Genomic DNA, 23,733 nt, shown 5'->3' with positions numbered 1-23,733 from the left:
TGGCGAGAGTTTTAAACCTATTTTCCCTACAAAGCAATGTCAAACGCATTTAATCTTGTACCGCTTACGGTAGCTACCCAATAGCCCTCGCATACACGTGTCAGCATAATCTGTGGTTCCCTTTGGGTACATCGGAAATATTATCCGCAAAATTAGATTTGGTAACACATTTGTCAACGGTCATCAGATAGAACAAAATATCACCCTTAAGAGCCATTACGCTGATGACATCTGACCTTGATTATCGGCTCTTACAACGACCTGTCGTTGAATGTAGTGCAAAAGGGCGTGTAACTGGCTTTATTAAGCAAGGTATAAACCCCTTTTTGCTGCAATACCTACATACTAAGTGGTTTATACATTTATACATGATGCTCTGCCTTTAGTAGTGTTTATAGACTTAGCTAAATACTTTGTGATTGAAACTTAGAATATTTTGAAGTTTACGTATATAGGAAAATGTGATATGGGTGGCCTTTATTTCATTACACATTAGTCCAATTTTGCGGCATTGCCCTCTTGTATAAAACATCACGAATTGCCATCAACGTCACTGAAACTAAATTTAATGGAAGATGTGGTGTTGTAACCCCTTTAACACTGCGTCTGATAGGACGTTAGAACGACGCCTCACAGATTTTGTAATTACTACGAACAGCCTTACATTGGATTCCCACCCACCAATGCACTACTGACCTACATTTCATAACGTTTTGTGAAGTCCAAATAAAATCATTTATCCTCGGCGAGCTTTCAATATCTCTCGTACATCTCTTCATGTATTTTTTTCCATTACCACATACAATAACCGCCCTTACCTGATATCCATATATATCAATCCTAGGCTACTGCACAACTACCAGAATCGTTATGTTGGTGTGTTACAGTTGCTATCTGGTATAGTTTGATCACGAGCTTACTCTAAAAAAATCGCATGCGGTTTTATTCGGCTTTTATGGATGAATAACTATTTCATACCTTAAAGTCCTTGTTCCTCTTAAACTTCAAAATGATGTCTCAATACAAAATTTAAATGTTGGCTGCTAAATGTGGCAATGGATTCGTTTTTCCTGTTAAATTGTACATATTTCAATACTGCGCAACCGGTGTAACCGCCTTCTAGCGTAACACGTGCACAGTATGTCCGTGTTCATGTGGGACGGACGTGTGATATAAAACAAAATATCGGAACTTTTTTTATCGCTGAATTTATTTCCCTATTACGATAGTGCAGTGTCCGTGCCGGCCCATTTGCAGTCACCATCAGCATCAGTCCTAGTCCGTCAGGCCCTGCCTGTTGACACGTCATTACCACACAGGCAGCCGCCCGTAAAACTGCAATCTGGCTTTAGGGTAGATTCTTCTACCATCACTGTGAGGATAAACGCCGAGTTTATTTATTTGTTTATTTATAAGACTCGTCCATTACTAAAATGGAGTGGGAGACAAAACAGGTGATCACCCATCTCTGCCAGTTGTCTCCCCCTTAACAACAACATACAAGAAATAAGAAGACAATACAAATCACTTATTTTAACAGTACTTTTTACAGTGAAAATATAAGCATATAAATCATAACATATGTACAGAATAGCAAAACAATATAATGACAGAAAATCAGGGCATTATCTATCGTGGCCTTGTGGCTATGCAGGTGGAACAGCTACAGAAAGATGTCCAAGTACATGGAGCGTCAATAGCATAGACCTCTCTTCGCCTGTTATGCAAGTGATTCAACAGCTGCCGTTTGAAGGAGGGCATGTGCAGTGGTTGAGAGACACTGTGGCCCAAGGCTCTCAGGCTGTTTTGCACAAGGTCGTTTTTGTTGTTGTTATACATTCGATAAACAGAGAGCCATCGTTTTTTTACATTAACTGTTTCTTGTTTCTTGTCAGTGTTTACTTATGAGAAATAAAGACATACTTCGACAATGTTAACGTCAACGATAACATTGCAATACGTTAAAAAGACATTGCTAAGGGAACAGTACATGTATAAGCATATAAGAGTTGGGCATATCCCCCGTTGACAATAAACAATTGAGGGGTACACATCGACATTTTCCTGTTAGCCCTAAGCCCTGTGGACAACGTTGGCAAATAATTGTTGTAAAACCTGTCTTCTTTCAGACGATTACATAATTTTCAGTTCTGGTGAAACGTTGATCAACATGTTTTTCAAGGCCAAGTTGTAACTAGCAAAATACCTCTTCGTCAACTGCAATAATGGCATATTTTAGCCTTGTGGCGACGGCTTCGATTACCACAAGCCGATAACTCATTATCCTTGCCACAAACTTTCAGGTCTAATTTATAGTTCCTCTTTGGTATGGATATGATAAATAAATTCCGACAACTGTAGCCCACAGATCACCCACAGGGCAGAATATCATATCGTAAAGATAATCTGCAATCCCTGCATTTTTTTTCTAGATGTTATGTTCATGATCATCGAACCTTAAAGGCTACATTGATTCCGTTGACTTGATTTATTCTATGTACCACAATTCCAATCCCCGGCATTGCCAATGGCACACAATGCTTGAATATGTATTTCTTACCCATTTCTCAATGAAGATAAGCTTGTACGTAATATGATCTTTCATATGGAATGGAAATTAAAAGAATATAATTCAGAATATTCGTGACAAATATTATTTTTCTTAATTGCATTGAAGACATTTGCAGGAATTATTCAGTCGTCAGTATCTATATTAGAATCACAGAGCTAGGGGAAGTCGATTGCTAAATAAGCACAAGATCTATCACAAGATCTTTATTCTGTAAACATTTCAAACTTTGAAGGCTATCATAGTTTATGACATACAACATGTACAATAAGTATGTATAAATGTTAATCACATCATATACACATCGGGTTACAAAATATGTCGCGAGGTGTGATTTCATGTGTTAACAGCTACCGCATACTTACAGCAAGGGGAATAGATGATGGGTTAATTATTCGCAAATGTCAATGCATTCTCATTGACGGGTATATAGTTTATACTTGTGAGACATTTATATTGCAGTTTTGTGGATCTGAAGGTCTAGATTCGCAGCAAAGATTCAATTATAAACTTGAGAACACCATAGAATTGGAAAGTACAGTCGATGTATTTTATATGAGCTCTAAAATGATGTTCTATATTGTGTCCTGATATAGGTCTGAAACGGATTTTATCATATATAGAATGTCTTTGATATAAAAATTACCCTTTCCTAACATCACATGGTGCTAGCAAGTCGTCACAGTCAACACTATTAGTATACAAAGATGCATGTAGCAAACGGTTACGAATTGCTACTTACGTTCAATCATATACAAGCAAAATGTGACAATCATGTAGTTTTTAATAATTCACATCATCGATACGATGTTGCCGCCAACCACAGTTTGCCTTGATTTTTCCCTCTTGACGGAGGGTTTTAGCTGCACAATGCTTGAAGATCTATATTGTCAACATCCCAACATTTAAACATGTCCAAGAATGTCACATCCGACTGTCCATGACGCTATGTTAAAACTGCCAAGTAGAATTTCTTGAAGCTATAATACCTCTCGAAAGTCCATCCGTTGGTCACACTAAAACGTCTTCGGTGCACGATTCAGCACTAGCCTTTGATGATATTGGCATATCAAGGGTGCATGAATTGTCTGGAAACAGTCATAGTTGAGATTGTTTACCATAATTCAGCCCTTTCCGTTCCATCTGGCGGATTCGTTCAGACACAGACACAGCTTTGTAGTCATCAACGTCATCATCAGCGTCATCGTCCTTCCCGTGATGCACTTGGCACAGTTTAACCTCGTTCCCATGAAAACCCCTCGATTTCATCTCAAGAGTGACGTCATCCCGAGTATCACGTGACTGGTACATGACAGCATCAGGGGAAGCTGGTGCTCTCTCACGTCGTCGAGGTTCCGGTATTTTTTTGGCCGAACACACTTCGTCAAACTGAAAGTCCAGAAGAAATGTACAATTAGAAAATCGACGAATGAAACCTTCAAACTAAAAAAAAAATGATACCATCTATAAGTTTTTCGATTTCAAATCAAAGCTCGACTACTTTATGACCCGCTTGGTATTTTTTTAGATCTGGTTAATTTTGCAGTGTATTGCACTGTGTGGGGGGGGGGGGCATCTTGTAAAGGTGCAAATGTATCTGTTTTGCTCTCCCTTCTACGTTGTGATAAACCTAAATAGATAAAGCCTTTTGCCAAAAAAGGTTCAGAGTTTAAGACCCTACGTTTTATTTACTTTTTTTATCTCTCATACGCAAAAATAAGTATCTGTATTATGTATCTATATATCCAGCGTAACGGCCATTCGGCGTAACACACCAGCTTCGTAGGCACGCGGCGAGGTAGCAGCTGGTTATATTACACTGAATTATCTAGCTATTGTACTATATTGGTAAACCCAAGTCCACTAAAAAAGTTATGTTTACGGGTTAAATGTACTGTTTAGAAACATTTAGCTTCTCAATCATAGAACCGTATGATAGCAATCAAGGTTATTCAGTCATTTAATATCGAGTCTAAGCATGATTCTTTTTCTATTTATTTTTTAAATTTTTTATCGGTTTTTAAAAATAACATAACAAAATACAATATGGGAACCATCCAGCAAGAACTGATCATATACAGATAATATGAAATGATATATAATAAAAGTAACAGAAGTTTGGTGTAAAGTTGTAAATACAAATTAACTATAATGATAACATAAATCAAGAATGATGATAACATAACATTTGATGATAACATGATGATAACATAACATTTCATCGAACAGAAATTAAAGTGTAGTGTAACAGAAATTAAGGGATTTCCAACATGAGAATTATAATAACCAAAGTTGAAATGAAACAAGAACTTATAAACAAGAGTATTCAGCTGCATGATTCTTGTTTATTGCCAGATGGTGCAACAGCGTACAAGCATAACAACAGACTGCACACTTGATAAGTTAATATATGATATCAGCTATCTTTAGTTTAGGCTACCAAAGTGCACTTAAATGGAGAAAGCGCGTCCTTGATACTAGCCAAGAGGCATGCATAAAAAGGATCAGTAAAATGCTTTCTAAGACGAAAGGATAATCATTATGGTACGGTTGGCCTTGGTGGAACCTATTTTTGGAAGATCCAGATGAGGGGAGAGATAGGTCGTTCCTCGAGAACACCTGGCCTTTTGATTCTTACAAAAGGCTAATGTGGCATGATTTTTCTGCATTTTGTAATACTTAGGTGAAAGATTGAGATTGCTACGTGACATCATGTGATGTAGGCATCATTACAGTTTTACACCGAGTAATTTCATAAAAAATGACAAACTAACAAATTTAGAAACCTTGTTAGCTTTCTTGTGGAAAAATTGCCAACACTTTATTATATCATTTAATCTATTGCTGATTTAAACAATCAATCAGAAATAATTTAATACTTGTTGATTTGGTTTTGTATTGAAGAAATATAAAATGAATGTTAGACCATCAAACAGTTCATCTCGAAGGAACCTAAAATGGTAATACTATCCAACTGCAATTTGTACCTCATTGTAATGCAGCTTACGAAAAACGCTGGGAGCTAGATGGCTATCCCGTGCTCATCAAATAAAGATATTGTAACAGTCGGAGTATAATACACTATGGTTACCCTCGTGACTGCCATGTGACGTCTCAGTCTCTTTCCCCTTGTTAAAGTTTAATTTTCTCATTTAGCAGACCCAAAGCCCTCTGTGATTTTATGCGCAAAGACGCCTTCTTTCATCACAGCCAGCTTCAATCATCGCGCCTTTATGTGTGTGCCTGGTGAGAGGGAAATTAATTCCAATTCTGTTCACCGACACCCTGGCTCCACAGCGGAGGGTAATGTGCCGAGAACCTCGTAAAAAGGACCCTGTCAAATTGTGTCCGCTGAGCTCAATATCCGCTTCATCAACATCATCTTGCCGAATGGTTAGAAATGAGGTCTTTGTGTGGCTGAAGGGGCGAGACTGATTGAACTGTTAAATTGCATCGGTGGGAAAATCCATGGACATTGAGGGAAATGAAACAATATGTCTGATGCATGGTAATGTAGGCACGTAAAGCTTTAACTTACTGTACATGACGACGTAAAAGCTTTCTACGCAATGTCGATATGTCCATGATCACAATGGACATACCGCACGTTGATCCGCCATGTGAATGTTAAAAAAACGCAAGGCAGATTAAAGAAAACTGTGTTTGATTCTTAATTTCATTGCTATGAGTATATCACGAGAATTAATACTTAAGGAAATTCAAAAATCATCTGCGGATTGGAAAAGAGAGGAGAGAAAGTTAAACATCTTGTTGTTCATCTGACTATCTGGTTTTGCTTACCAGAACAAAGAGGGGTCACGAAGTTGCGGGCTTTGATTAGCTAAGTTATCTAAATATCATTTTGCAGAACGAAATGAAGGTATAATGTGCTTAATTTCATTTTCTACCGTACTATAATTAAACTTATATATCAACGAAGAAACACACGTACACGTTGTAGTATCAGCGTCCATCTGTGCTAGCCGAATCCATTATGGAGAGGAGTTTTGAACCTGCATCGGTTCTTTGTGTTGTCAATTACAGTTTGCTTCCTTATAACTTGTACATAATATCAACCCCAATAACTACGGCTATCATGTATTTGATACATTTATTTCATAGTACCAGTACCGGAGCTTTTAAAGTTAAAATTGTACCTAATTTAGAAACCGTTATTCATAAATCTTATCATAGAAAAAATATAAAAGCATGAATAGTACTAATACCATCACCTTGTACTGGAAGAAGGCCTGAGTAATACTTGGCCATTCTAGATGATACATTTGCTGGTCGTTTTCAATTTCTGAAGGTTATGTGATGGTGTTGTTTTAATCTGGATGCTGCCTGTAATGTACGCTAGGGAAATCACCTACCTGTGCTAACGTCTGTTGTACGTTACGTTCTAGTTCTTCTCTGTCACTTCTTCTTGCAACTGAAATATGAAAATGCCCTGTTGCGTGACTAATTAAGTGGTAGAGACCTTTAACGTCGTATAATACTCATATTTCGAAATATCACTGAACGAAAATGTGCTAGAAATAACATTTAAAACCGTAATTGGATGACACCGGCAGAAGTTTCCGTTATACCATGGTTAGTCATCATTCTGTATACTGTTGGAATGAATAACTCTTGTTCGGAAGTATTAAAAGAATGAAAATCGATAAATTCAATTACTTTTCCTCCTGGATTTGTTTACTACTTAACTGTTTGATAGATTATACCAGTATGAAAAATGGATTAATTAGTACAATACTGTACTTAATATATGAATGTGATCACTTAGGAGATGAAATAGATGATAAGGACGTTATATTATTGGTCAGCCAACACGTGGTCGGTTATTCTAACAACCAATCATTCGTTCGTGCCCTTTACCCTTTAATGTAACTTACCATGGTGTGGTCTGTGTACTGGAGGTGTTGACACAAGTTCCACGTAGTTCGACGGGAAAAGTCCGACCTTCCCTTTGAGGTATCCAAACCACCAACCGCCATTTTCACCCTTGATGACCTCTATGACGTCATTGGCTTCCAGTTTAAGCTCATCACTGTCTTGGGGTGCGTAATTGTAGAGAACTCTGGCGAATTTCTTATTACCTAACGTAAGGGGAGCAACATGAATTTTGTCACTGCATTATAGGTGGAAATTCTCAATAAGAGTTTCGAAAGCTTAAAGACAATGCGAAATCATCATTGTAACAGTAAACAATACAATCGGCTAAACAAAGCCAAGTGGGAGCAAACTACATAAAGTGGCTACCATCTGCGTATCACCTCACCTATCCCTTGACCTTTTTAGGGTCGTTGGGGCACCATGAATAGATCCTCCACCATCCTTCTCCACCTCACTTTGTCCTCTGCCGCTCTCATCGCTTGCGATAAGCTTAGACCTGTCCGCTCTTTTATGTTATCTTCCCACCGTTTTCTTTGTCTTCCTCTCTTTCGGCTACCTGGCACTGTCCCTTGTAGTATGTTTTTTGCAATCATTGGCGATCTTGCCACATGACCAAACCATCTTAGCTTGCGCTTCATTACAGTTATCAAGAGGTTGTCATGTGGTCCAATGGCTTGTACTACTTTGTTGTATCAAAAGTCAAACTACGATCTTATTACCATCGAGGTCCTCTTTCCGAGTCTAGTCTTCCCGAAAACGAACTGCGAACTGCACAACACAAGACGCTAAACATACCTCGCTCGCCTGCTTTCCTTTTGAGCCTGTCTATTGTAGAGTAGTCCACCTCCTGACAAGCACCTGCACAGTAGAAATTGGAATAAGACGCATATCATAAGCGACAAAATTGAGAGTGAATTTATTGATCATTAAATACTCGAAAAATTACACTCAAAGGACATAGTCTATGATGCATACAAACACCGGTTCTAACAAGTTAAAAAAAACCAGTGTTTCAACGCCGTCAAGCAAACATACTTGGAACTGCAGCAGTCTGATGTAATTGAAACATATACCATCTTAGATAAGAAATACTTTTTAGTGAAATATCTATTTCCTTCGTTCATCCCTACACACTCAGATTCGTTATTCACAAATAAAAGGTTACAATTACGTCTTTTTACTAATGTACAAACAATGCCTGCTTCATCAAAATCTCACAAATCTCACAAAAAATAACCACATGTTTCCAATGATAAGAAGTTAATTTGAAGCACGTAGGTTTCTGATCTCGAGGAGATTGTGTAAACTTTTGATATGCTGATTTCTTTCAGCCTCATATCGAGGCCTTATTTACAAATGGAAGCAAATTGAACTGAATTGTATTTGATTTTCCATAGCATCTATTGTACACTATTCAGATAGTAAAATAATTGGAAGATTAAGTTTTACATGTACCTTTCTCCATGTCCCCTCTCCGAGGACTTCTTCCGGAGTCCTGGTCATCATCTTCACGTAACATCCGGGAACCCATGCCGTAGTAGAAGGCGTACTTCTCACGCTCTTGTCTTGTCCTTTTCCTTCTTTCAAAAAGTTAGAAACTCGCAGTTTAGAAAGTTCTACACGTGTTCGATGATAATATCCAATTGCAAACGACAAAAATGAAACTCCGGATCTAGAACACAAACTCACAATATCAATAGCCAAGGCAGTTCTCTTTGATTATGCTAGGAATGCAGCTAGGATTGCATGGATGAAGAGGCACCTTGCGATCATGATTGGTACTTCATAAAAATATTGCAGTTTTGATTTACTTGGTATCAAGCAGATACGGAACACGAAGACTTAACAAAACCTTTTAATTTCGAGAATATTATTTTTAAAAATTGAAAGTTGTGTTTTACGGAGTGTTATTACTTATATATTTGTTTCAGCGTTATGATAATATAAATGAATTAAATTTGACGAACCTGATGAAAATGACGGCGATGACCACACATGTGACAAACCAGATCGTCCCCACGCTCGCTCCTGCGATCACGGCTATTCGACTCAACCTGTCTTCTCCGGAATCTGTAAGTAAACGAAAATTTCAATGTATGTCTTTTGATGCTTAGCCTTTGTCTTTTAGAACTGAGGATGGCAAATGTTTAGTATTTCTGCCTAAAACCGAAGTAAACAAGCAAAAACGCATACATAAACGGCCCGCTGCAGTACCGCAGGTAAATGCCAGGTGACCCTTTTTTTTTAACTAGACCTCCGTTTTCACAATCTCTGCGTACCCACTAAAAAGCATGCAGATCCATCAACAGTTCCTCGAGTTATGTTGTCTACATACAAACACACTAACATATAAAGTCCAATGGGGCACTGTAAGGAAAATGCAAGGTAAACCATTTTCGAAATTGACCTTCATTTTCACAACCGCCACTTACCTACCAAAAATCAGAAAGATCCATCAAAGTTTTCTCTAGTTTCGATCTTGACAAACATACGGACCAACCCCACAGAAGGTATAACCTTTCCGGCGAAGGTAACAAAAGAAAAAAAAAATAGAGGAGTGCCACGTCGTCATTGTCTTTCCAAAAGCGAAGTAAGAAAATCGAGTAAGATAAAATGTTTCATAGTTTTAAAGTTAGTACTCTAGTGGATGTTGACTTTTCGAAAATGCACTTAACCAAGACGCTTTAATACAGGAAATACCAAGACGAGAAACACTATGGGTGCAGTATGGGGGCCAGATGTAGATCAGTTAGAGGAGGAACCGAACTGTTTGATCAGTACATTTCTTTTGGTAAGTCCCAAAAAATTCAATTACTATTATTTTAGATGAGCGCAGTCTAAAACCTTACTTATATGTAATATGCATGCCGGTTGCATATTACGTGTATTAGCTAAAGGGCCATAAGACATCAATGACACCAACATTAAGAATTTCCTGAAATTACATAAACCATAACATTATTGTTAAATAACATGTTATGAGTGGGCATTAGCCATTGATTAATGCAATCATCTGGTGAGCAGATCAGATAAGAATAAAGAGCTGGATCCATGGGAGCATGGTTTCTGATGGTTCAATGTTAGATAAGATCATAAGGGCGTGTGTTTGTTTTAAACGTTTATATTCCTTGAATGATGCTACTCCTATTTCAGATAATGAAAAAAAAATGTTGTATTTCGGTGTCTTATGCACTTCAAGGAATTATTGTCCTGTTCCTTACCTTTAACTGTGATCCTAGTGGACTTGGACTGCGCTACGCCTAGACCGTTGGTGACCGTACATGTATATTCCCCACTATCGTTCTTCTGCAAGTTGGACAGAGATAAGACATTTGCACCGTTCTCTCTAAGCTGAATGCCGGGAAGGGATGTCGTCCCAGCCCTTGACCACGTCACTTCCGGTTCCGGGTTTCCTTCGGCAAAACATTTGACCTTGATAGAACCGCTCAAGTCCACGGTGGCAGATTTGGATATGTTCTGAATGGTTGCTGGATCTGTGAATACAAAAGAAATGATACGTTCAGTACCCAAAAGAATATGGAGACCAGATATTTCGTCAGGTTAGTACACGAATAGACATTGTCACGGTCAGAAACATGACTGGTTAGGTGGAGCTTTAGTGAGAAAGATGCGGTCGAGAACGTTACGAAGATTGAACCCTCCTCATCACGTTTAATGACTGCAGTAGGGGGCTACAAATGTATAAATTTTAGAACTCTAAGTCACGCTTGGGACCGCATCCTTCTCTCTGCAGCGCCATCTAACACTTGGAAGCAAACCTAGACATAATTTCTATAAAAAAAAGGTAGCAAAGGACTAGCAGATCACCAGCGCGTCGACATTTTGGTTACAAGAAACAACATTATTTTAGTTTTAGGTGGTAGAGTCGAAGTTAAATAAAAAATTCAATTCACTTCATCGTGGAAATAAAATAGTTAATGAAAAGAAATACAAATATTTTCTTACAAAGGATCTGTAGCATTAATCCAGCTTTCACTGTGTCAGTCACGTGATCTACCACGCATGTGTACGTCCCAGCATCCATTTTGGTGACGTCATGGATGTTGAGTGTTGGCAACATGGCGCTGCCACCGCCGTATTTCTTACTGGGTGTTGAGAGGGAGACGCCGTTTCGTTCCCAGCGTAAAGAGGTGATGTTAGGTTTGGCGTTGACGACTGTGCAGGTCAAACTGACCGATGTGTCCCAGCGGACGATGTAAGGGTCTTCAGGCCCAACTAAAACCGTCGGACGTACTGTCGGAAAAAGAAGAAATAAGAAAAGAGAAATATCAACATTCTTTTAAAATACAACTTCTGCCAGGCCCGTAACAAAAGCAGTAGCAAGCATCGACTTGTATAGATAAAGATACGTAAAAGATATGAATGTTTTTAACTCTAAATCAAAGTAGCTATGATCATGGTAATTCGCTCTTGAAAAGATAAACGTTTGCCAGTAAATTGCGGTAGTTTCCTTTAATGCAGGTAGGGGGCGCTGCTTCACCATATCATACCAGGCATCTTGACTGCACTTTCAACTTCGCCACAGTAAGGTGCGACTGGACCTTGGATATTCTATGCTTTCAACAGTATTGTTTGTGTAATGTCAGTGGGAAAGAGGGATTTCAAATTGTTCTCTAATAACTAGTCCGTCACAATTACAATTAGTTCCTTTGTTGTGCTATCAACTATGTATCGCTACCAATGTTACGACTATAAAAATCATTAACTTCATTACACAAATTAAGCTTTAAAAGATAACACAAGACATATATGCAACCCAAGTACACAGCTATTATCCCCTAGCATTTAATCAAACGTTAATAATAAAATCGATTGTTCCGTTGGCAAAAATGAATCTTTGAGAACGGCCCTCCATCAGCAGCGGCAATCAGCATAGCCTCTATCCGGTAATACGTCATCGGTATCAATTTGCGGCTAAGGAAGAAATAAGTAAGCCAGGTCAAGACCACGTCATACATCTTAAGAAACGGATGGTGATTGCTTTTGTCTGAAATGCTTCTTTGCTTTTGTTGGCGGTGTTTATCTTCTCCAATGCTTTAAGAGGCGCTAGGAGCAACATATTTGAATACGTATATAATACTTCTGTTTGTCTGCTTGTTTCTTCGATTATTAAGATTCACTTTAAGTGAGCCTTCTACCAATATACCTTAAATATGTTAAGATACAGATACAACAAAGAACGATTTATCGTAATAGAAAACAATGCGTCCTGCATATCACGTCGTATTACAGACTTGTGTCTTAATCAAGATTACACATACGCATTTCGTCCTCAATGTAACATCTTCAACATTTACCAGCATTTTCCAGACTGAGTTTACCGTTCTTAAAATCTGTGGCCATAAAGCTAATTAGCTATTAGTACCAAGTAGCACAGTGTCACATGGAAAACACGATGGAACGTTGAATATTTCCTGATGTTAGTATTTTAAAATCCCCAACGACTCTAATTCCTGGCGTTCGTTTCATTATGGGTTTCAGTGGTAACATATCTCTACAAAGATACGTGTCTTACATATTCATTTTGTGTTGTGTTGTGTGGTGCGGTATTGTAAGGTTGATAAATCTATAAGATCGGTACTGGTTGGTAAATATAACCCATGGGGTTTGAACGGGATTTACCAGGTAGATAAGACTCCATTGTCAGTTATTGTACATTCGTTTTCATTTCTTTTTCGACATCTCGGTTACAAATTGGTTACGGTGTCTATATATCATTGCATTTGTGTTAACAGGGATTTGTGATGGGGTATCTAATAAGGCATTGATCTTAATAAAACTTTATTGATCGTTGCATCAAATATAGTCTTTTTTGCTTCCCTTTGGGACTTTTGTGTTTCACCGAAAGCTCGCAGAAGTTCTATTGATGAAAGAGGGACTAGGTGCGGGCTCGATGCAGATATACATATAGGTTTTTCTGATAATTGCATAGAATTTAAAGTTGTATTAAAAAACTGTACGATTGATGATAATCAGTGACCCCTGACCTCCAATCCTTAGGACCTGGCACGATATGGACTATGAGTATGGATACGATTTTGTAATATGACGCACAAATATGCTATGTTATGTTATGTTATGCAAATATCAGTGTATTGTTTGTATATGTGTACCCATGCAGGGCCTCCCTGAAAATCAGTGCCAAGACACTACCCTAGTAAAAGAATATAGAAATAAATAACTAAACAAATAATGGCATGTGGCCCATAATAAACAGGAATAGGACACCAAATGAATCTATTTACGGATCCACCTATCTACCTGAATTGTTCCTTGGCCGAGTTTATTTTGCCTTTAAGTTTTCTGAGATAAAGCAGTCTAAGGTTTACTGGCAATATATAATGTGTATATTATCCGACTTAGAGAATCTGTGTCTGACACATTCTATTCTTTCTCAGAACTTATTTGTTTGGTTGGTTTATCGCATGGGGACACCTGGTAACCCTTGGTGTGCGGATAGCTTTCTAATGTCACTTGATTCTTGCAAAAATGCACGCCGCATTATGCACAATGGTCCACCGCCGTCTATAAACATTTTTCTCAGTCACGCTCTAGTATCTTTTGCCACATACTGTGTGACCGTCTATAAGTTATACGTGGCAGTTTGGCAATGTTCCGAGCCTTCGTTTGTATAAATGATGTTGAATGTACCGTTACATATTCCAAAGAGGCATTTGTTGATTTCAAAATGGTCCTTTAAACCATTTTTTCCAATCCATATTTAGAACACAATTAATTTATGTCAGTGAAAGAAATTCCAGTGATCTGAGTTCAGGAGAAATTATTTCTGCAACCATTATGAGTACCGTGTATGGTTTTTTGTCAACATTACCCCAAAATATGTGCGTACAGCTGAATATATAATGCACTAGCGATAGATTTATTATCTCCATGAAAAATGGAGATATTGTTTTTGGCGTGTCCGTGTGTCTGTGTGTCTGTCTGTGTGTGCTTCCGGACTATTAATACTGTAGTCAGCATAACTCAAGCACCTCCGTATGGATTACAATGATATTTGGTATGTGGGCGGGTGTTGTGAAGCCAAAATTCAAGGTCGTTTTTTTGGTATTTGACCTTGGTACTGCAGCAGAACTTCAATTTTTGTATCTTTTGACCAGGACGTGCTATGGTCTTGATTTTTTGGTGGTAAATAGCTTGGTGAATTAGATTAAGGTGCCATAGGAAGGGACTTTAGGGGAGTACCATTCTTATTTCGTGTAGCAATATTGTGGCGCCACAAAAAGTAGCTTTTATCATGACGGTAATGTTGTGCATTTGAAATGAATCATAGTGGTTCTTTCACAGGTGTCTTAAAGAGATTTTGTCAACAATTTGTGGGTCAGAATGTGGACTGCTGTCAGATCTTTACGTTTTGCTATTCCGTTTTGCTGTTCCGTTTTGCTGTTCCGTTTTGCTGTTTCGTTGTGCTGTTACGCTTTGCTGTTAAGTTTTGCTGTTACGTTTTGCTGTTACGTTTTGCTGTGACGTTTTGCTGTGACGTTTTGCTGTTCCGTTTTGCTGTGACGTTTTGCTGTGACGTTTTGCTGTGACGTTTTGCTGTTCCGTTTTGCTGTGACGTTTTGCTGTGACGTTTTGCTGTTCCGTTTTGCTGTTCCGTTTTGTTGCTACGTTTTGCTGTTTCGTTTTGCTGTTACGTTTTGCTGTTCCGTTTTGCTGTGACGTTTTGTTGCTACGTTTTGCTGTTACGTTTCGCTGTTACGTTTTGCCTTTACTTTTGCTGTTACTGTATACGTTTTTCTGTTACTTTATGCTTATGTCCCAATTGAAGACAGGCACCCCGCCAGGTAGCTCACAGGTTTTGTTTGGCACATTCGTGCGTGCCTCTGACGTCGACGTGGCCCAGTGGGACATCCTGGGGCTGTCGGGACTCCGGATCATATTAACCCGGCCGTACAATCAACGCGGGACCGGGTAACAAATAGATGCCGTGAGCTAATCTAGCTATAAACGGAATGAACACACCCCCCATTGCAAGGATACCGGTCCAATTGGGACTGTAGCATTACAAAGCGCATTTGGAGAGATAGATTTGCAACATTCCTTGCTTGTCACGGTGCATTTAATTGTTCACCGAGCGAAAAAGAGTGGAAAGAACACCGATATATTTTACATCAGCATGTAAAATTAGGTACGAGTTGTCAATTGTAAAGAAAGTATTGCGATGACAATGGGTTTGCCATGCACAAAGTTTTTTCTCATTTTTTAATCATTGCAAAGTCAGTGCAAAACAAGAAAAGTATATGGCGTTATAAAAAGTAATTTTGTTATGCATATCGTCTGTCGTTTTATATTGCGATGGCTTACTGCTTGCAAAGATATTCTAGCTTTGACTCTGGTAATCGTACAACTTAAGAGTGTAGCCTATATGACTTGAACGTTAAGGGCAACCCTAATGGAAATTCTAGGTATTGTACAGGAATGTGTCTCAAGAATTTTGGTGCAGTCTGCAAGAATTGTGTCCAGTCTGCAAGATTTGTGTGCAGTCTGCAAGAACTGTGCACAGTCTGCAAGAATTCTAGGAATTGTACAGGAATGTGCCCATAAGGATTTCAGTCTACAGGAATGTTAGTCCGCTGCTCAATAATGATTACTAAGGAGTTCCAGATTGTCCCAGTTGACCGCAGGAATGCTTGTTATTTCTTGTTGCATCATTTGGCGCAATCGGTAGAGTGGTTCGCCCAGAACCGAGAGGTCCCGGGTTCGAAACCGGTCCCGGGTTCGATATTCCCCGATGTTGTGCCCTAGGGAAAGGCACTTTACTCGAATTTCCTCACTCCACCCAGGTGTGAACGGGTACCTGACTACGGTTGGGGAAGGTCGTATTGAGGTCACCTGCTGGCCCGAATGGCAGCCGCCCAGATTCTTGCGACAGTTCCACAAGTGCAAGTGTGGAGCAAATATGTATCTGTTCTGTATTATATGATTGCAAACCCTGCAGCAATTCAGCACTGGCTGCTATTGCACTGGTAGTTTCTGACCAATAAGCTATTATCATTATTATTATTTTTACTGCCGTAAAGTTAACTCACCCATTACGTTGAGCCGCACGTATTTCTCCTCCTGTCCGACTATGTTCAGTACGACAGTGATGACGTAAAGACCCTCGTCTTCCAGTTTGGTTTCGTTGATTTCCAGAGAAGCCTTCCCGACAAGCTGTGCGCGACGAAGCAAAGGACCATGGGAGTATTCCAGGTTGGGAGAGTAGATATAGACCATCTAAAAGAAGGCAACAAGATAAAATTAAGAATATCAGTATGTATAAGATTGCATTTCGTTATTTCTAAAAAGCAGAATATCGTTGTTAAACAATGCATTAATGTTATGTCAATGGTATCGATCTGCTCTAGTTATTCAAACTAATATATCAAATTATGTGGAATATTAAAAATGCAGGCATGCCCAAGCTCATCTTTATTCTTTACTCAAGATTGCAACAATACAATGCACGGTTGAACGCCAGGCAGACAAGCTGATATTGCGGACTACTCAACATTACAATTACACTGAATACAGCAATAAGAAACTAAGGCACTGGGCACATTCCTGTACAATTCCAAGAATTCTTGCAGACACAGTTCTTGCAGCTCATCTTTGTTAGTAGTACAGTGATACGAGTGATAGTAATGTTTTACGAGTGTCGAGATAAGCCATAACAAAAGCAAAACAAGTTATTCGGGCGTAACAGACCTCACCCCCTCTGGCAGAGCTTACATTAACTGCACCGCTCCCTCTGGTCGAACAAAGAAATCGCAGTGCGGCAACATGGACACCCCCCCCCCCACACACACACACGCACACACGCACACACACACACACACACACACACACACACACACACACACACACACACACACACACACACCTACCCAGAGATACGCAAATAGTCAATAAAGGTCAGAACACTTCTTATTTAGGGGTCAAGTGACAAAACTCTGCGCAAGATGACACATCAAAGCTATATCCTTCCTGACTAAATTGTTCCATGTGAGACATCTTGCACAGCTTGAACATGGGGAATTACCAGACTTACCTGCCATATGTAATCATTGGCAAATCCCAATGTTCGTGCAGTTCTAAGGCCTTACCTTTCTCTCTCCGCCCATTCCTCCCACTACTTTGGACCAGGTGATGGATATGACGGTCTCAGTACTGTCGTACGTCGCCGGCAGCGTCACCCGTTCGTCCTTGATTCCATTCACGGTTTTTGGCACCTTCAGCCCCACACCTGCACCTGTCGCGTCTGTAAGATTAGGAAAATAAAACACACCAGCCGTCATCACCGGGATAAAAAAGTTTATATCAGTGCAGTGCTAAACTTTCTTTCATGCAACACAAAGGTATACACGGAACAAATTTGCAACGAATTTGGCGAAATAGGAAAAATATGAAAGAAGTCCTAACCACCGTTCGAGTAAATGCGACATGCAAGGAAATGGGATGTATCTAAATATGACTCAATATCTGTATTATAACATTACTTCTATATATAATAGGCTATTATTGCAGCATCTCTACATCTATGTCACACTCAAAAATTAGCTAACGCTACCCTTTATTAAAATAGTGGTAACTCCTGGCTGGTCCAAAAGAATAGTCCACTTTACAGCAGCCTTTTTAAGAAAATCAATGCTAACTGAATAAATACCCGTAGTGGTCCATTAATGTTCACTTAAAGGAATATTTACATCCTCGGGTCGTGACACCCTTGGCTAATTGATTTATTAATTGCGATTATGGTTTGTCTCATAAGACTGCTTCAAGTTAGTAAAACATATTACATAGACTGAAGAGTATATAAAGAATGTACAGCGCAAAATAAAAACTAATGGTACGTAGAAATGGTAAAATATAAGCGTAGAATAAGGATGAATGATTGTAGTAGATAGTAAGTGTAAATTATATAGGAAAGCCAAGGCGACAATTCTAGCAAGAGACTTGGAATTTATCCAGTTTTCCATTGATTACACCCCCTTCTCAATCTTGTTGAATGATTGCAAGGTAGATTGTACCAAGCGGCATCTAATTATGATAGATTCCCATAGACATAGAATACTTCATACGATGAACCATTGGTACGTACGCACATCTGCCTCTGTGGATATCTATTGAACTGAAAATGAAGCTAACCGTATTACCACCACAAATGAAAAGAAAAAACTGATAAAATTGATAGAGTGAGAAAGACGCATACTGTGTCATCGACTTAACAACTTACTTTCCTCTTTGAATAAAACGTCCAAAACATTATCACCTTTTACCAGAGTTGTGTATTGTGTTCAAAAATAATATCAGATATTTCTTTAGGCAGGTAAGCAGTCTAGTTTGATGATGCAGATCGCTAAGCGACACAACTCTATTCCAAATGGTTACTGGTAGCTTAGATGGGCCAGTGATACACTAATGTGGACGAAAATTGGATTTACACGGAAGTCTTTGTGAGATAATGGTGGCTGGCGCCTAATTAATAGTGATCACGAGCCATCGTAGAAAACGCCAAGCATCAGAAAGCCTCTTCCGGTAGGCTAGATATAAAATTGAGCCCATATACTGTACTGGGCTATTTAAATTATGGTTTGGAGTATCATTACATGTGCCTTTAGGTAGCTATAGAATCCTGATGTCTATATAAAACATTTATTGTCTCTGCATTAGCTTTTATGTGTAGCACTATGTACTTCGCTAAGGCACCTTAACAACCTATTACCATTGGTATCGGGGATCCAAAGTATACTCATCTCTCGTTGGGTGCTAGTAACACTGGTTTACTGTGCTCTCTGGTGCTACGATCATTATTAGCTTCCATATTTATTGAATAGAATCAACTACAGAAGGTTATCATGGATTTGCAATACATTGCAAGTGCCTTCCGTATAGCCGAAATGTAGCTTCGTCATACTAATAGCAATGGATTACGGTGTTGATATGTGTATGGTTTTATGTATATTATGCAAAATTTACTGATCTTGCAAACGTCGTTTATGTTTGGTACGACGTACTTCACTATAAGGACTTTAGTAGGACTTTGAACTCCATTGCCATTGCTTCGTCTCTCATCAGCAGGTAGTAACAATGGATTACTATGTCGTCTGGTGCATGGCAAAATCATGTTTGATGTCTAAATCAACAATTATCGCTCATTTGTACAAAACAATATAAAGTTTAGTACTTTGTGATTCATTGTCTATATGTATAACAGCTTTATCATGGATTTGTACTCCGTTGCTATTGCTATCGGTAAGCAAAATAATGTTTGTCGCTCATCAGTTGGTGATAACAACCTTGGATTGCCGGGCCATGGCTCTAGCTTTGATGTCTATTTGCATCGTTATTATCTTAGGTTTATATGCAGTTGTTACCTCTGAAGGTATGTAGGGTATCAACGGGGTTAGCATCAAATGATCATGTTAACGTTGCTGTCAATTGCTTGGTACTATGCATCAATACCGAGCCTGGGGGGGGGGGGCGCTACTTTTAAAAGGGTCAAATCAGCAAGGATGTTTTCTCGAATATTACAGCGCTGGATGCAAGGGTGACTGTAGTTTCTGAGAACTATTATCAGGACCTTTCGATTACTTTTAGATTCAATGTACATGTTCATGCAATGGAGGAGTAGTATAGTACCAATATCACATAATCTTCAATCATTCCCGCTATTTTACCAGCCTTGACCGCGTTAACCTTAGATATGTCAACTTGCTAGCATCAATCTCGAAACCAGAGCATAGGTTGAAGCGGTGACAATATCACCAAGATGGGGTCAAGAAGATTAATTACATGCTTTCGAAAATCAATATCGATTGCTGGAAAATCCCGCGCGCAGCCAACAATAGACTCTTTATTGCTGTTGTCGTCATTCTAAGACGGTTACAGTTGGAAATCTTGAAGGCCTAGAGGAATGTCTATCAACAGTAATAATATTCTATTCTGATACCATGAGTAAATTCTACTACAAGCCCCACCAAGCTATCCTAGAAGGCAAATCTAGAGCTCACATCTATCATTTTGTAGCATAAATTATGACATTCACAGCAGACCTTGAGAAGAAAAACTCACTATTTATTTGACCGCTGACCCTCAGTTGAATGACCTTCGTGATTTTGAGTTGGTATTGTTTTGAATTATTTGAGTTGTTTGATTTATTACTCCTATGTTTGATCATTCCTGCTTTATGTTATATGATTGTGAATTGATTACTCATTAAGTTTATGTTAAGTTATCCTTTTTTATCCTGATTTTTACGATTTGTCATGTAATGTTAGGGCTCTCTTGAAAATCAGTTACAATTTTAACTGAAGGGACCACCCTAAAGATTGATAGATAAATAGATAGAATAAAAACAGCTGAGGATACGTCATACGCATAAGAAAGGCATAGAAAGTCCTCCATTTATATAATGATTTCTATCCTCCTTGACGTGAGGAACAATAACATAATGTGTGTATCTTAGGAATCAAAAAACCCTGAAAATATAACACCTTGGTTATCACACGTTATATGACGGTGATTAGACAACGAATAAATTATCTCCAAGAGTATGTGACAACATTCGAAGTTCAAAATTAGAACCTGTTATTAAAAGAACAGTGGAAAATGGGCGAATATTTATCGATCTACTATCAAATATTTTAAGTGAATAACCATGCATCTGTAGTATATATAGTGTATATGCAAATATAGTGAATCTATATTCACAACTACATATACTGTTTTACATGAAGAGATGTCTCGGTAACCGTCTGTCACCTTCTTCAGGGCAAGAATGACAGTGTGTGGTTGTGAATTGAAAATATTGGTTAGATTCAAACCTGATGAAATCATTCATGGGTACATTTTCAAGCATTGTGTCATTTAATCTATTTAATGTCATGAATTATGGTTCTACCAAATTTTGAAAATGAAATAGAGTAATTAAATAACGATATAGATAATACATTAATCAATACATTCTCTCGAAACTGCAGCCAGGATTGGGCTATTGCGACGCATTGTGTAGAACCAACAGAGTAATCCATCAAACACGACCACCTTAAGCCACCCGCGATAGGAGCTGCCGAAAATAGATCTTAGGAAGCAATTAGGAAACATGGGGTGTGCCCACCACCGCAGTTTTAATGGGGCATGCCACGCGTACAAGAGTGTGCAAATGATTACAATGACTGCGTCTGTTAGCTTACCAAAATAGAATTATCAGTCTATTCTACATAATTTAAATAGATATATGGATGTTACCCGTCACACATGTAGGTGAATGTATAGTTTCATTTTAGCCGCAGCCAATGTTTCAGCGACTTTATGCGGGTATGTCACATATAAATGAGATGCAATCCCAAACGCAAAGTATTTACATATGTACAATCACAGGGGATGACATCACTATGCGGTCCCTGTTTGTGACCAGAAATGACTACTTTGCGAATGTTCAACAAATTTTCCCTTGCGGTCAAATTGACGAGTTGCGACAGATTGGCGTTGATTGGCGCTTGTTCGCGCCTGCTTGTCTTTCGCAAACAGGCGCAGTCATGCGTGGCCCAGAAAGATACATAGAGATTACAGTAAGTACGGTATCCTTCCCACTAGACAGCACTGCAACGAGTAAGCGATCCGTTTGACCGAATCCATATCCCTAAAAAAAGTTCATTTTGGCCCTTGAGAAGACAAACCAGTGGTCGTCAAACATTTTTCGGGCTATAACCTTACGATTTTGTCCTAGGATTATTAGTTTAAACGAACCTCCCAATTCAAGTAAGGTACGGAAAACTCGTTCTTAGAGTGTACAATAGGTGAGAATATATTTATTTATGTATTGTCAAATGCAACAGTACATTACACCTACTCTCAAGGCAGCGTAGCTGATATTGGAGAGTCGACATGTATGGACAGACAGATACATAAGCAATGGGTAATTTACACAGCACTAGTTTAGATCCAATGCTACAATCAATCAATAGATATTGTGAGAATATATGCCAGTCACCTCCTGCCCAAACTGTTACATATTCGTCCTTTTGTCCCCTAAGTGTGTCTCCTCCTACTACTCCTCTTTATATCCAGAAGCTGCAGGATTATCTGTAGAGCGGCTCCCGTTTTAATGGTAACACCGCACTTTATCAGATAAAGATGTACCACAGGAGACAAATCCGACTTTAATTGCACGCATGGAGTGGCGCCTGGTTGAGCTTAGTGTTGATCGTGTAGGTGCCTATTTAGGCCGTAACCATCGCGACATTAGGTTGGTTCCTAGGGCGTTACTCTGAGTATAGTTGTGTGACATGCAACATTCTAACCTCCAAGAGGATTAAGAGCATGCTTCTACCAGAGCAATGCAGTTTTTGTTTAAATCTTACAAGAATTGTAATACATAGCCCGACATGAAGGGACATAACATTCACACAGAGATGTTGATATATGAATTATAGATTTATTCATAATTGGGTATTTATGAAATATCAATTTTTGTGTGAACATGCAGTTCTGCATTTATGATATGGTGACAAAAAAAGGAATCAAGGAAATAGTAATGTTTACACTAACTGACTTTAAAGGTTTGTTTTGGGCGGCGGGGTCGTGCAAATAAATAGTTCGTTGCTTGAAACACCACGCTATCATTCATGTTGTTAATATATAGATGACACTACTGTAAATGCAAAAATGATATCACTCTATTCAAAGCTCCTTCGAGACACATGATACAATATATATGAGAATATTTTATATATGCCTTTCCCAAGGGCACAACGTCGGGGCGCATGTTTAGACATGTCTTGGGGCAGCCCGGGTTCAAACTCGGGTCCTCTTGTTTTACAGTCGAAGAGCCAATATCATGAGAAGCATTGCATGATTATGAAGTATGAGCATGATGACAACCAAGATATATATTTCTTGACAAAGTTAACTGCAGACCTCATGACTTGATAACGACACATTTCCTATTGTAATATCATGAGTAGCGTTGAGAGAAAGTTGCATGGGGAAATGTACATGTCATAGCCAAAATAATTAACACAATCAATAAATACATTCAGAAATATATATGCAACATTGCCAAGATGTACGACGGGGCTTCTAGAAGGAAAAAGTTGCTGCAATATTGAATAATATTTACAATGTCAGCCCCAAAGTCCCCTCAAAAAGAAATAATGGATATTTCTATGAATCCGTTGATAGATGCACTCAGAAATATATGCAACCTTGCCAAGATGTACGACGGGGCTTCTAGTAGGAAAAAG

The 23,733-nt window shown here is 38.7% G+C and overlaps 1 protein-coding gene across 1 annotated transcript in view; it reads right to left on the bottom strand.

The window, feature by feature from the left end:
• Window positions 1-3,667: 3,667 nt before the first annotated feature.
• The window catches only part of LOC136445688 (nectin-4-like), a 37,499-nt gene continuing 17,433 nt past the window's right edge, over window positions 3,668-23,733 (bottom strand). The window contains exons 2-11 of the mRNA XM_066443823.1: window positions 17,593-17,747; window positions 16,537-16,723; window positions 11,432-11,719; window positions 10,687-10,959; window positions 9,433-9,535; window positions 8,921-9,042; window positions 8,261-8,323; window positions 7,465-7,668; window positions 6,943-7,001; window positions 3,668-3,958 (exon numbers count right to left, since the gene is read on the bottom strand). Of these exons, the coding sequence (XP_066299920.1) occupies window positions 3,668-3,958; window positions 6,943-7,001; window positions 7,465-7,668; window positions 8,261-8,323; window positions 8,921-9,042; window positions 9,433-9,535; window positions 10,687-10,959; window positions 11,432-11,719; window positions 16,537-16,723; window positions 17,593-17,747 (1,745 nt within the window). The remainder of the gene's footprint in view (window positions 3,959-6,942; window positions 7,002-7,464; window positions 7,669-8,260; window positions 8,324-8,920; window positions 9,043-9,432; window positions 9,536-10,686; window positions 10,960-11,431; window positions 11,720-16,536; window positions 16,724-17,592; window positions 17,748-23,733) is intronic.

The sequence above is a fragment of the Branchiostoma lanceolatum genome, chromosome 12 (assembly GCF_035083965.1).
Source record: "Branchiostoma lanceolatum isolate klBraLanc5 chromosome 12, klBraLanc5.hap2, whole genome shotgun sequence".
In the NCBI taxonomy this organism is placed as follows: Eukaryota; Metazoa; Chordata; class Leptocardii; order Amphioxiformes; family Branchiostomatidae; genus Branchiostoma; species Branchiostoma lanceolatum.
Note: the sequence above shows the minus strand (reverse complement) of the source record. Positions and strands in the feature narration are given on the sequence as shown.